This window comes from Prosopis cineraria, unplaced genomic scaffold, assembly GCF_029017545.1.
Source record: "Prosopis cineraria cultivar Desert tree isolate PC_DT_omini unplaced genomic scaffold, ASM2901754v1 PC3, whole genome shotgun sequence".
NCBI lineage: Eukaryota > Viridiplantae > Streptophyta > Magnoliopsida > Fabales > Fabaceae > Prosopis > Prosopis cineraria.
The window spans coordinates 40,411,753-40,425,706 of NW_026555334.1; the positions used below are offsets into that span (position 1 = coordinate 40,411,753).

The window sequence follows — 13,954 nt, forward strand, 5'->3', positions numbered from 1 at the left end:
AACACTACAATTAGTAATTTAGGTGAGCTGAATTTATTTGGGTAGTACTTATTCGGACTTGAACTTACATAAAAGGTTCTAAGAAAATTAATTATCCACAACTGTAAAATTAATCAAATACAAAATCTAATATCACACTCAAATAAAATTAGTCAGTGTTAGAAAAAGGGAAAAAAAACTTAAAAAGAAACCAAACCACCAAAGGAATTGAAAAGGTGAGCAATACTCACCATTGAGGCTCAATAATAGAGGCGACTGCTTATCCAAAGAGCCCCACGCACTGCCACTGTACCGCGCGCATATCATATACAGAAGCTTCTCGATCTGTATTTTTTAAATCTATAAAATATATATAGTACATTTCATTTGCTAATCCAAGTTATGCAGTGCAAAGGTTAGCCTACTTATTATTTTTTTACCCGTTTAATAATATAAATTAATTTTTTAATTCTTATAAATGTAGTTAAAAGTATCTTGTATTTTAAATTGGAGAAAGTAAATAGAGTTGGTAATATAAGCTAATTTGCAGGTTGGAAGCTGACCTGCAGCAGGTCACTGGCTGGCATAACTCGCATCTTTTGTGGGTTAACAGGCTAACTCACTAGTAAATTTTTTTTTTAATTTTGAGAATTATAAATTCATCTATATTCGTTGTTTTTTGTGGTAAAAAAATCATATTTTCTTAAAAATTAATTATCTAAATAACAATAAAACTCTAGGGTTTGTATAGATATTATCCATGTTATAAGATAAAATCAAGCAAACATCCTAACATTTATTATATTTTAGATTATGATTTGTTTATTATATTTTTTAATAATATACTGTTGCATATAAATGATAAACTCCTTATAAATTTTTATTATTATTAAATTACATATATTAATAAAATTAGGTAAACTAGTTATTTGCAAAAAGATATGTATTATTATTACCTATTCATTTGCATTGAAAACGAGTCTCATTGATGAATGTATGCAATTCAATATGTATGGTTTAAAAAATATAAATATTAAAGACAGAGTAGATTGAAATGTTACATCTAAAATTAAAATAAACCCTTCAACGAATTTCTACATTTAAGACATGCATAAATGCAAATGGAGAGCGAGAGAGTTTGACCCATTGTATTAGCGTGAGAGAGAAAAGGGGGGTTAACTAAGCTAAACAAAGCTCAAATCTAACATGTCGAAGCTGTGTTGCTGTTGTTGTTGTTGTTGTTTTTTTTTTTTTTTTTTTTCGTTGTTGTCGTTTATAGTATTGATAACATAGATGGATGTCATATATATTTGGGTTTTGAAATGGCTTCCTCACGCGAAGTTCTGTTTGTTTGTTTTTTTTTTTTAATGACAGGCTTGGGGAGTTAAGTATTTGTAACTGACTTGTTAAAGACCGTGGGGGTTAACAATCAAGACATTATTACAAGTCATGAAACAATATAATCTCCTATCAAATTGTTGCCATAAACGGAACGGAACTGGTCGGTATAAAGCAATAAAGCACGCATGTCACATTGTGCAATCTGCTAAATGAGTAGATGGAGGTCGCGTGGGAGACACATGTCGGGGAAGAGATACTAAACTTTGAGACTCCCAAATAGTACCAATACATTGTATAAGCATAACACTAAATACAGAACTCACTGACTCAGAAAAAGCAAAACCAGGAAGGGTATTTTTTTTTTCGGTTATTTTTAAAGTTAAAATATTTCTTTAGAAATTAATAATTATAAGATAAATAGCAGTACTATTTTATATACTGTTTCATGTAAGATAAAAAAAAATTCTAAAATCTAATTAAAAAATAGAAAAAAACTGAACCATGAAAATCTCATATAGATAATTCAGCTGAGAAGAGTTCATGATGCATATTTTTTCTCTGCAATCTTAGACGTCCACGGAATTTCAGAGACAATGTGATTAAATGGAAGTCAACTTCATCTTCGCCATTGAAGCCCCAGAGATAATATTCTTCAGTCCCCACTTCCCACATTGTAAGGATCACAAAGCAGAATAATTTGGGGTTTTTATTTTTTTTTTATTCCACATGAAGAAGGGGGAAGATTTGTGAAGCGGGCATGGAAATGGAAACGCACAGAGAGAGAGAGAGAGAAGGAAGGAAAATAATTAAAATGTGTTTGTGTTTGTGTTTGAGCCTTAAAAACTAAAAAAAGTAAGGTCATCCTACTTCGGCCTTAGAAAATGCTTAAAACTGTTTTGATGCCCAAAAACGTCCGCATTATTGGCACACCGCCCCTGTAGGTTTATTAATGGAATCTTCCGGTCACCCAGTTTATTACAAGGCTTGACTTATTTAGTTATTTCTATTAAATTTACATAATTAAAATTTTATATAGCTTTATCAACATTTTTAATTTTGTAAAAAGTATACAATGAATTTTTAAATTATAAAGTTAAAAAATAATTTTACTGAAAAATGAAAATGAATCAAATTATTTATATCAAATACCCAGTTTGTTTCTTGACTACGTGAACATGCTGACGGGCATTTAATTGTTAACCCGTTGTTATTCCTTGCAAATAATTTCCCCTTTCCTTTCAGGAGTTTAAGCATACATAAAATAAGATGGAATAAAGCAAATAATTAAAAAATAATTCAGATACGAAAAATGATAATCATGTTGTTATTGTTTTTTCAATCGAGTCAAACAGAATCGCATTGATGCAAGACTCTCCTTATTCCCCTCCTTTTTCCATACGTTAAATTTCAACCCAAAACCTCTTTTAGAAAGAGCGTTGAACTACTTAAACTAAACGGCGTTAGTTCGTGTTGTTATTTTCGAGAGGTATTAAAAAGAGATAAAAGCTATTAAAAGATGTATTAATTTTTTTTGCTTCTGCTTTTCCCTTTCCTTCAACAAGCCAAATATGCTCTAAGTAATCTCACTGTCAGCCAACAAAATGAAGACTTTCAATTTTGGCAATTTGTCTTGATCTAGCTACTTGACTAGATATTTGCATGCAAGTTAACTTATCCAAGAATTTGAACAACTAGCAATCACACCTCCCAAGAGGAAGCAAAGGCAGACTGGTAGAGTGACATAATGGGAGTGAGTTAAAAATTCACATTCAGGAGCCTCTGGAAACGTGATTTATTGAAGAGCATAAGTTGCTCTTAGATATTCTATAATCTCTGCACTCTCATACATTCCAATCCCAGTGTTCGGATCATCCAAATAGGGTACCTGCAGTCAACCATAAGCATCCAAATTCATATTATCGTCTAACCAAAATGAGATCATGTCTCCAGGTTAGCAAATCTACATTGTGAGCGTGCTCGTGAACATGACAAACTTATTACCAGAATAGATCTTTTTTTTTTTTTTGACCAGATTACCAGAATAGATCAAGTACCTGGAAATGCCCAGTTTTTTCTAATAGCACCTGTCGTTTCGGGCTACCTCGAGAACAGCTGAAATGAAATGAAAAGGAAATTGATTACACAGAAAAGCAAGATTGCATATAGACCTTACCTACACTACACGAAAGACTCCATTACTAATTGTTTATGGAATTCCCAATCACTAATAAAGATTTGCATCTTCTCTATCTAATTGGAGAGGAAGCGTATGTATGATATGGCCGCAACCATGCATGGTTTTAACTAATGAAATCAACATAAGATGCATCAGCAATATAGTGGTCAAAACTCAACTAGTAACGATTATTAATAAAAGGGTTCATACGTAAGATGTTAGTTGCATAAAATATGAAGTGAATTTAGATAATATCTCAAGACAACCATAATAAATTTTTTTCTTTGACATCAGATCTAACAGTCAGCTAGTTTGGAGATAAGGAGATTACGTGATTTGCAAATGTGGCAGCTCCAACTCTACAAGTACTTCACGTACAAGTTTGCAGAAAGGTGAACCCTGAAAGAAAAATATCAAATATTGGTCCTATGATCTCAAACCAGAGAGGTCAACAACAACAACAACAAGCCTTCATCCCACTAGGTGGGGTCAGCTACATGGATTGCAAGACGCCATTGTGCTCTATAAACCAGAGAAGTCAAATCAAAGATTTTCTCATATAGAAATTTATATTGAGTTGAGCAATACAATGCATAGATTTGTATGAATTTAGTTTCATGGTCTACCAACCTCATATGCCCATATTTTTAGTGGCTCTGGAGGTAATTTTGCTGGAGTATAAGTGCTACCCTGAAAATAGAAATTAAGTAGTTATTAGTCATTTTTTTTACTGATGAAAGTGAAATATCAACAATAAGTTTTAAAAACAGAATTCACGAAACTACTAAAATCTCTAAAAAACATATAACAGTCTGCCTGCCAGCCAATTCACATATGCAATAGTTCCCCAAGTAATTCAGAAAGGAGCTGCTTTTTTTTTTAAAGAAAAAAGGAAAGAAAAGAAAAGAAACTGAGTTAATTTCGCACTAAAAAAAGGAGTAGAAAACCATACTACCTTTCCCCTTCGACCAAGCATGCCTAAGCCAGCACTCAGCGTCTGCAGCAAGCAGATAGTGTTTATTAGTAACATAACCCATATGATTTAACCTGTGAGTGATAATAGAACCAGATTCTAACCGTAAATAATCCAAGAGATAAAGTGATTGGAACACTTCCATCTCCTGCAGAACAGAAAAGGAATATTTAATAGAAAATTTGCAGGCTTCCACCATGTAAACTTGGTGAAAAATGCACTCATAAAATAATAATGTGCTCAGAAATGAAGTGAAAGCAGTATCATAACGTTTTAGTCCTTCTTATGGGTAAACAGGCTGCAATATAGCAATGTGATTCTGAGATAAGAAAAAGAGAAAATATCCAGATTTGCCAATATTGATGCTTAAGTGATAAAATTCACAGTTTTGAATTATCTTTTACATGAAACCAACAGCAGTAATCTCTTTTTATTATGATTGATTGGGGAAAAACTACATCGGCATATGATAGAGACAAGGGTAGATATGATGGCACACACCATATTTCTCAGCCAAGTACTTGATTATGTCATCCGATTCATACATGGAAACGCCTGTGTTTGGATCCACCTGAAAACAAAGATACACAAAAACAGAATCGTCTTTCAAAGACACGCACAGAATCATCACAGGTCTTGATATGTCAAGTGCATGCATAACTACTAAAATTACTACAAAAAAAGCTACTGCAAACCTTTAAAAAGAAGAAAGCTTTTTGTCTTTCGAAAACAACAAAATCATTACTGAAGCATTAGATGGTTTAGTACCATTTTATTTAAAGGTAGGGTAAATATGCATTTTTACCTCTAAAGTATTCTCCAAGAGACACCCAGTATCTCAAACTATTGGTCAGAGCAATTATACTTTTAAAGTAATTAAAACAGATCATTTTTGCCCTTGCCATTAAATTCCCTAACCGTCAACATTGCAGTCCTAGTTAGCATTTTCTAGTGGTCAACATTTGGAATTTGACGGCAAGGTTAAAAATGCTCCGTTTTAATTACATTAAGGGCAAAATTGTTCTGATCAATAGTTTAGAATGCTAAGTGCTCTTCGAAGAATATTTCAGGGGCAAAAATACACCTTTACCCTTAAAAATAAGAGTATAATATCATAACCAGGTGTATGTGAGCAGAATACAAATGGTAACTAATACATAAAGAAATTTTCCCCAAGTAGCAGTTGCACCTTTAAAGATCTATCAGATCAAACCAATTGGCTCCAGCTTACTTCATTTCAACTTTCAAGTACCGTGTGATACAGAACCTCATTCTATTATAAATCTATCTTTATAATTTCAAATGCTAGCATTCTGAGCCTATTTGCAAGCAAATAGGAAATGTAAGATGCTAGAATGGTATATGAAAAACAGCAACCAAGTTTTTAGATACACTTCGGTAACGTGGAGTAGGTTCATCAGTTATCTTCCTGTAATTAAAATTTTTTCTCAAAATATATAGAAAGAGGCATCAGATTTTCTTTTCTGGTTTGCTTTTGGTTTAAAGGAATCAAGCTAACCATGTAGGGGAATTGCTGTTTTCCACCCATCTGAGCAACCTTTGAACGGAAATTCGGTCCATTTCTAGGGCATGGATAAAAAAGAACATCGATGTCCAAAACAGCAACAATTTCTCTGACCTGTGCGTGATCAAAATATTAGTCCAGTCCACACCGAAAAATTAGGTCTTGCATATGATACCAGAATCTGAAGGTTCAATTTTTGCATAGATCCTAATGATTCCCACTTCCACCACCCCAAAGTAACGAAGGAAACTCATACCTTTCGACAAAATGGACAGCTGCACATGATCCATGATAGCCCATAAATTAGAAGGAAAAACAATATATAGATAGTTAGTGCATTCCTTCAAGAGGTATGTGACGATAAACATAGGCCAAAGGGAAAGGAAGAAACTAATATTTTCGAATGCATTCTGACATAAGCCTGCGTTTTAGAATATTCGACAGGGAAAAACAAGATACCTCTCAAATTCATATATCTCAATAGGTTTCTCTGGGCGAGGGCCTAACTTTGCTGTTTCTTTTACCTTGTACCCTGGAATCATACCACTCGGGTTAACATTCAATCCGCAAACAAAATCAAAATACAGTGATGAAAAGACTTTGAACTATCACGTTTAAATAGATTTCCCCATAAAATTTGTATTTTCAGAAATTATTCCAAAATGTATGAGTGATTATTTAAGTCAAGACATAACTTGAAAACTTAGAAACTCATTTCTAATTTTTAAAAATCGTCAGGTTGACATGCAAGCTTATTAGATTTTCCTCAGCTTTCTAATTCACATCAGCAAGCCAACAATATATTAAACGACAATATGCTATAATTAACCAGAACAAAGTATTAAACTTAAAAGAAGGCAGGTGTATACCAGAAACTTCCAAAGCATACTGATCAGGTGGAAATTCATCCTTAGGAACGAAGGAAAAAGAATACCTGCCATAAGACAGCACAAGCTCAAGAAATTCAGAATTCAGCTGCTGTCTAAATTTACAGCGAGACACATTGTCTAAGATGCAGTACTTTTTCAAGATTTTTGTCTTTTATCATATATTTTATGTGTTGACTTCAACTTGGGGAAAAAGTGATTTGAAGATACTGTTAAGTGCTCAAAATAATAAAAGGAAATAATAAAAGTAAATGTATTAAGATGATATAAAATAAGAATCTCGTTCTATATTTCTCTTTATAGCCACATTCAAGAGGATCTCCAAAGGATTTAAAGACTATTTTATTAATGATATGCTAGCTTTTAAGATGCTAATCATATTTATAAAGCCAGATGCAATCCAAAATATTAAATGAAATCTAAATAACTAGATCATGGAATAAAACATCCTAAAATCTATATCTGAATAAAATCTAAAAACTAAATATCTAAATATAATCTCTAGAAATCTATCCTAAAATATTCCTAAATCAAATAAAATCAAACTTAATTTATCTTCTAACACTTCCTTCTTGAATAAGTTTTTAAAAGAACATTATTTAGGATCTTTTCATTGCCCTCCTCTTGAAAACTTAACTTGTCCTCAAGTTGAAAAGAGGGAAACTGAGCTCGCAAGAGGTCGTAATCCTCCCAGCTTGACTCTTCCACAGGTCGCCCTTGCCATTGCACCAATAGGTCAAGCAAGTGATGGCGAATCCAACAATGATCCAAGACTTGATCAGGCAATATATGTAGCTCAAAATCAGCAAATAGTAGTAAAGAAGCTGGGATAATGAGTGGATCCATCCCATAAGCAGGTCGTAATAGAGAGACATGGAAAATAGGGTGAATTCAAGCATCTAAATGAAGTTCCAATTCATAAACTACCTTCCCAATCTTCCACGAGATCTTGTGAGGACCGAAGAAGTGAGGCAATTTCAAATTTCCACTTAGTGAGTCATCATTGGCGAAAGGGCTATACTCGCAACTAGTGATTAAAAGACCGAACCGGGTTGGACGGTCGGACTGATCCTGATTCGGCTTGGTTAGCATGTAAAACCATTTTAGGAGTTGAGCTGAGTTGGGCCGTTTTGGACCGATGGTAAGATCGAGAAACTGGGATCAAGCCAAGAGCCGGACCCAATTTTCAAAAACAGGGTTGTTAAAAACTTTTTTTTATTTTTTTATCAATTTTTTTTAAGAAAATGATCAATTTTTTAATCATTTGATATGATGTTGTATCATGTGGCTTGTCGAGTCATAATAAACTTAAAATATTTGGTTTTATTTTTAAGTTAAGTAACAATTTCATATTTATTTCTTATATTTAGATTATTATATATAATTTTTTTAATTTAATTATTATGTCACCGGTTTGACCACTGGCCCAACTCGATTGAACCATGCGAACTGTGAACCACTGACCTTCTTAGTTCAATATTCAGTCCGGTTCTGAAAACATTGCTTGCAATCAAACAACATTGCCCTCGACATATTGAACTTCTCTCTTATGTTTGTTAGTATGAGTCTTCATCCGGTCTTGAGCCTTGCACAAATCATCTTTCAATAGCTTGAGCATTGCATCTCTAGTTTCTAATTGGTCCTCTAAGTCAGCTATAGAAGTTTCTCCTTTCACATAAAGAAGTAGATGAGGGGGATCCCTACCATACACCTACTTGAATGGAGAAGAGTTGGTGGATGTATGATGTCCTATATTGTAGGAGTATTCAGCCTAGCAAAGAAACTTAAGCCATAACCAAGGTTGTTCATATGCAAAAGAGCAAAAAAATGCTTTAAGGCCTCAATTGACCACTTTGTTTGACCATTCGTTTAGGAATGGTAAGCAATACTCATTTTTAACTTGGTTTGGCTCAGTCAGAATAATTCTTGCCAAAAAGAGCTCATGAAAATAGGGTCCTTGTTAGAGACAATTGAGTGAGATACGCCATATAGTCGAATAATTTCTTCACAAAAAACAACTGCGACTTTCTTTGTAGTGTATGGATGCACAAGAGCAATAAAGTGGGCATACTTAAACGATCCACTACTACTAATATGACCTCAAAACCACCTGACTTTAATAGGCCAGTCATGAAATCAAGTGAGATGTCCTCTCAAATCTAAAGAGGTATAGATAAGGGTTGAAGAAGTCCTACAAGGGCTAAAGTTTGATACTTGTTCTGCTGACAAGTGATACAATGTCGCATATAAACCTTCACATCTGCTTTCATCGTAGCCCAATACAAATTCTCCAAGAGCCATTAAAATGTTTTGAGAAAACCGCCATGCCCTCCAATAGTGGAAGAGTGAGCCTCTACTAGTAGCTTTGGTCTCAACTAAGATGTGTAAGGTATGACTACTCGATTATCATAGAAGAGCTTTTGGTCAACTAAATGGAATCTTGGTTGAGATGACGAATCCCTTTACAAATCCAATACTACCTCATTAGTGAGTGGATTTAAAGCCAACTCAGAGGAGAGATCATGTAATTCAAGGCAAAAGGCACTGTCATTTGGAAAAAATCTGCATGCTGGTGTTGTTTTATCAAGGCATCTACCCTTTTATTATCCACACCTGCCTTGTGGATGATAGTGAAATTAAATGGCAAGAGCTTAAGGATCAACCGTTGTTGAGTATTACTTGTAATGCGTTCTTGTAGTAGATATTGAAGACTAGCATGATCTGTCTTCACGAAGAAATGCCTTCCAAGGAGATAATAGCAGTATTTTTATATTGCTAGAACTAATGCTAAGAGTTCTCTTAATCAAAGGCAGACTTGTCGCGGTTGGAGACAGAAAACCCTTTACTAAAATAAGCAATGGGATGATTATTTTGCTTAAGAATAGCTCCAATCCCTTCCGTAGACGTATCGCATTCAATTGTAAACTCTTCCTTAAAATTATGCAGCTGTAAAATGGGTGACATCATTAATGCAAGCTTAAGGTGATTAAAGGCCTTATGAGCTTGTTGAGATCACAAGAAGGCATCCTTCTTAGTCAACTCAGTAAGGGGGGCACGATGATCCTGAAATTCTTCACAAAACTTCAATGATAACCTACAAGGCCCAAGAAACCACGCAATTCCTTGACATTTTTAGGAGTAGGCCATTTCCATATTGCCTCCACTTTTTCAGCCTCAACTTCAATCCCTTAGGCAGAAATTTTGTGTCCCAAGAAAGGTACTTGTGGCCTCCCAATAAAGCATTTTTTTTTAAGTTGACATAGAACAAATTTTCCTGTAAGGCTCACAAAACCGTGCACAAATGATCTTTGGTGCGGTTGGAAAGAGGAACTGCACACTAAGATGTCATCAAAAAATACCAATACAAATTTTCGCAAGTAAGGCTGAAATAAATCGTTCATAGCCACTTGAAAAGTGGTTAGGGCATTAGTTAAGCCAAATGGCATAACTATGAATTCATAGTGCCCAGAATGAGTACGAAATGTTGTTTTGTGAATATCCCTAGATGACATCCAAATTTGGTAATATCCAAAATGGAGATCAAGTTTAAAAAATGAACTACCTCGGGTAACTCATCAATGTTGGGAATTGGATAATTATTTGGAACCGTAACGCTATTTAATTTTCAATAATTCACGTAAGAACGCCACGAACCAAGTTTCTTTGTGACCAATAAAACCAGGCTGGCAAATGGACTAGAACTAGGTTGGATGAACCTCTTTTTTAGCAATTCTTTAACTTGTTTCGCAATTTCTACCTTTGAGTAATGTCTATATGGTCACAAATTAGGAGGATTGGCCCCTGGAAGCAAGGGAATGGCATGTGAGTGGTTTCTAAGTGGAGGTAAACTGATAGGTTCTTCAAAACTAATGGCAATTCTTCAAATAGTGGTTTTAGGTTGGAACTAATCAAAGGCAACGGAAGCTTCTATTTGTTATAATGAATTAAACCGAGCACCTCTACTGTTATTAGGGACGCATTGGGCCTTATACCTTGCACCATATTGAGAGATGCTAGCGACCTAATATCAAGGACTAGATCGACACCTCTAAGAGTAAAAGGGTAAAAGCCTTCCTTAATGGTTAGCCCAGTTAGTTGAAATTTTATATCTTTACACATTCAGTGGCAACGAATAATACTACTATCATCAATTGGAACTCTAAAGGTAGAAATAAAATTGGTAGGTAGGAGAAGATCTAGTACCAGAGAATTTAAAATAAAATTATAAGTGGACCCACTATCCACAATTAATAGTACTTCGTGATTGCCTGACATGCCTTTGAGCTTCATAGCAGAACCCATATTACTTCCCAATGATTGCATTTAAAGAGATTTCAACTCCATCATCATTTTCTTCGACTCTAATATCTTCAAGAGAGGGTATCACTTCTATAATTTCCATAAGCGAGATGGAGCTTTTGCAGTGATGCCCAAGCCTGACCGTGTCCCCACAACAAAAACACAAGCTTTCTCTCTCCTCCTCTGTTGTTTGGTGTCCATGGAGGAATTTTTGTGCATATTCGTTGAAGATGCTGTTGCAAAATTCTTCTAATCACGTGTAAGAGGGGTAGACGCAAGACTGGACCTATGTTGGATTTGGAAAAAATTGGGCTTGAGCCCTCGTGGATGCAACTTGCCTTCAAACACTAGGGCAAGACTTATTGCTCGATAGACTTACTTTGGTTTGTGGATACACATGTCTGCTCATAGCTCTTTGCACAATCCATTTAGAAATACTCTAAGCAAGCAGTGTTCAGGCCAATGTTTAACTCAGGCAGACCGTTTGGAGAACTCCTGGCAATACTCATGTACCGAGCCCTCTTGTTTGATGCTATACAAGTATTCATCGGGATTCAAGTATTTTGGGCGTCTAAAATTTTCTTAAAAGATGTAACGAGTTCGTCCCAATAGTGCAGTGTTCTCTTATGGTTGATTCAAGTGAATAGATCAAGGGCATCTCCTTCTAGAGCCATCGACGCCACATCCACCTTCTCTTCTTCAAGTGTGTCATAATATTTAAAGTATTTTTCTCCCTTTAAAAACCATTCTCATGGATAGAGCCGGAAACAAAGGTTGGGTTATATAGGTTGGCCCGAATAATTGGTTATAAGGGTCGGGTCAGGGAAAAAAATGGCTGAAATAAAAATGATTTTTTCTAGCCTAAACTATATAACCCATGAACTATGTGGGTTAGGGTTGGCTCATTTAACCTATACTATTTTTCAAAAAAAAAATTAAAAAAAAGAAAAAAGGGAAAATTTTGTGGATGTAAACCATATTGACATAACTTATTTAGCTGGATCAATTTATATATTTTTTACAAATATTATAAATTAATATTTTGGTATATTTAGAATGAGTCATGAAGGAAAATCAAATTAAAACTTATTATTTAGATGTATTTTTTTAAAAAAATCATAAAAAATAAATAAATAAGCTAATGGGTTAGCCCATTTAACCCCCTAACCCTCAAGGGTTGCGTTGGGTTGGAAAAATAAAAACGGGTTGAACCCAACCCGATCTACATTTCTCTCAAACCATATGGGCCGGGTTGGCGCATATTCCCACCTCTACTCATGGATCATCTTCATTGAATTTTGGAAATTCAATGTTGGTGTGGTGATATCTGTTGTGTTGTCTTGTTCGTCTTCACTTTCATCTTCATAGTAGCGTCTGTGATAGGTCTCCTTCAACTTATTGTCTTTATTGAATGTGGAGATTTCAAATGCCTCTACCTTTTCTTTTAACAAATCAAAAGCTTCGAGTCTAAAGGTAATAGTGGCTAGATGATCTAATTCGCTTGAGTTTTGATTTTTTGAGGAGTTGCTGAATGAATTTTCAAAGGGTTGGTTTCCTGACAGTATGTGTGGAAGAAAATAAGAGAAATAAATATATTAACAAATCATTCTATATTTCTCTCAATGGTCACGTTCAAGAGGATCTTCAAAGGATTTAAAGAATATTTTATTGATGATATGCTAGTTTTTAAGTTGTTAGTTATATTTATAAAGTCAAATACAATTCAAAATATTAAATGAAATTTAGATAACTAGATAAAGGAATAAAACATTCTAAAATCTATATCTGAATAAAATACTGAATAAAATCTAAATAAAATATAAAACTAAATATCCAAATATAATTTCCAGAAATCTACCCTAAAATATTCCTAAATCAAATAAAATCAAACTTAATTTATTTTTTGACGTCTCATTCACGAATAAGTTTTTAAGGGAATATTATATGTGATCTTATCAGATTCCATCTAAAATCATTGTTTAAGGTGCAGCAGTAACGGTAAGGAATAAAGACCAATGTTTCTTAGTAGACCTTAAAGAGTTTTAGATAGTCATTAAGCCACAGCAGAAAAAGGTCAGAAAACCTATCATTATGCCCGCTATGGCTAGCATTTGAAGCTTGTCATCCTTGGGTTCATTAATATTTGAAATTGACCTCGAATTTCCAGTGCCATAAGCGATAATTGAAGGTTATGTGGGGAAGAAATTGGGGAACAAAACACACGGCAGAATACATTTGCTTACCCAGAAGCGAAAACTCCAGTACCAAAGCGCAAGAACAAGGGAATTGCCGCTCCAAACACGTCATTAGACTGGTCAGGCCTCACTTGAAAGCGCTTGGGCTCAGGAGGCTTGAAATTGAGTGGAGGAGCAAACGTGGACGATGAGGGCGGAGAATCCGGTTTTGGGTCTTCTGTGATGCTCACAGAAGCGGAAGAGGACGGAGAGGTTTCCGAAGTCGCTCTAATGGACACCGTGCTTCGGGTTACTCTTTTAGGCAATGGAACAGACCCAAAAACTGAGAATTGTGGGAGACTTAGAGCTCCGGCCATGGCTCCGGGAGGCCAAGGGTTCTGCTATCAGATTGGAGTGATGGCGCTGTATACCAATGGCAAAGTGTGCTTTTTCAGTTCGCAGTGAGACTGTGATTGGTAAGGTACAAGACTCTGGCCGGAGCTTCAAGTTGCCAGATTCATGTTCACTAAATTAAAATATCTATTTTGGAGCCCACTGAAAGTACCGATTAACGTCGCTTTAGAGCTTTGCCTCCACGTG

At 34.9% G+C, this 13,954-nt stretch overlaps 1 protein-coding gene across 1 annotated transcript; it reads right to left on the minus strand.

The window, feature by feature from the left end:
• Positions 1-2,831: 2,831 nt before the first annotated feature.
• LOC129306788 (uncharacterized) lies at positions 2,832-13,766 on the minus strand. The gene is made up of 12 exons (XM_054947517.1): positions 13,424-13,766; positions 6,864-6,928; positions 6,454-6,526; positions 6,251-6,269; positions 5,989-6,108; positions 4,971-5,040; positions 4,574-4,617; positions 4,452-4,493; positions 4,127-4,186; positions 3,828-3,895; positions 3,375-3,432; positions 2,832-3,205 (listed from the first exon to the last, which is right to left on the minus strand). The coding sequence occupies exons 1-12, from the start codon at positions 13,729-13,731 to the stop codon at positions 3,113-3,115; spliced, it is 1,020 nt and encodes a 339-aa protein (XP_054803492.1). The 5' UTR covers positions 13,732-13,766; the 3' UTR covers positions 2,832-3,112.
• Between the last annotated feature and the right edge of the window lie 188 nt (positions 13,767-13,954).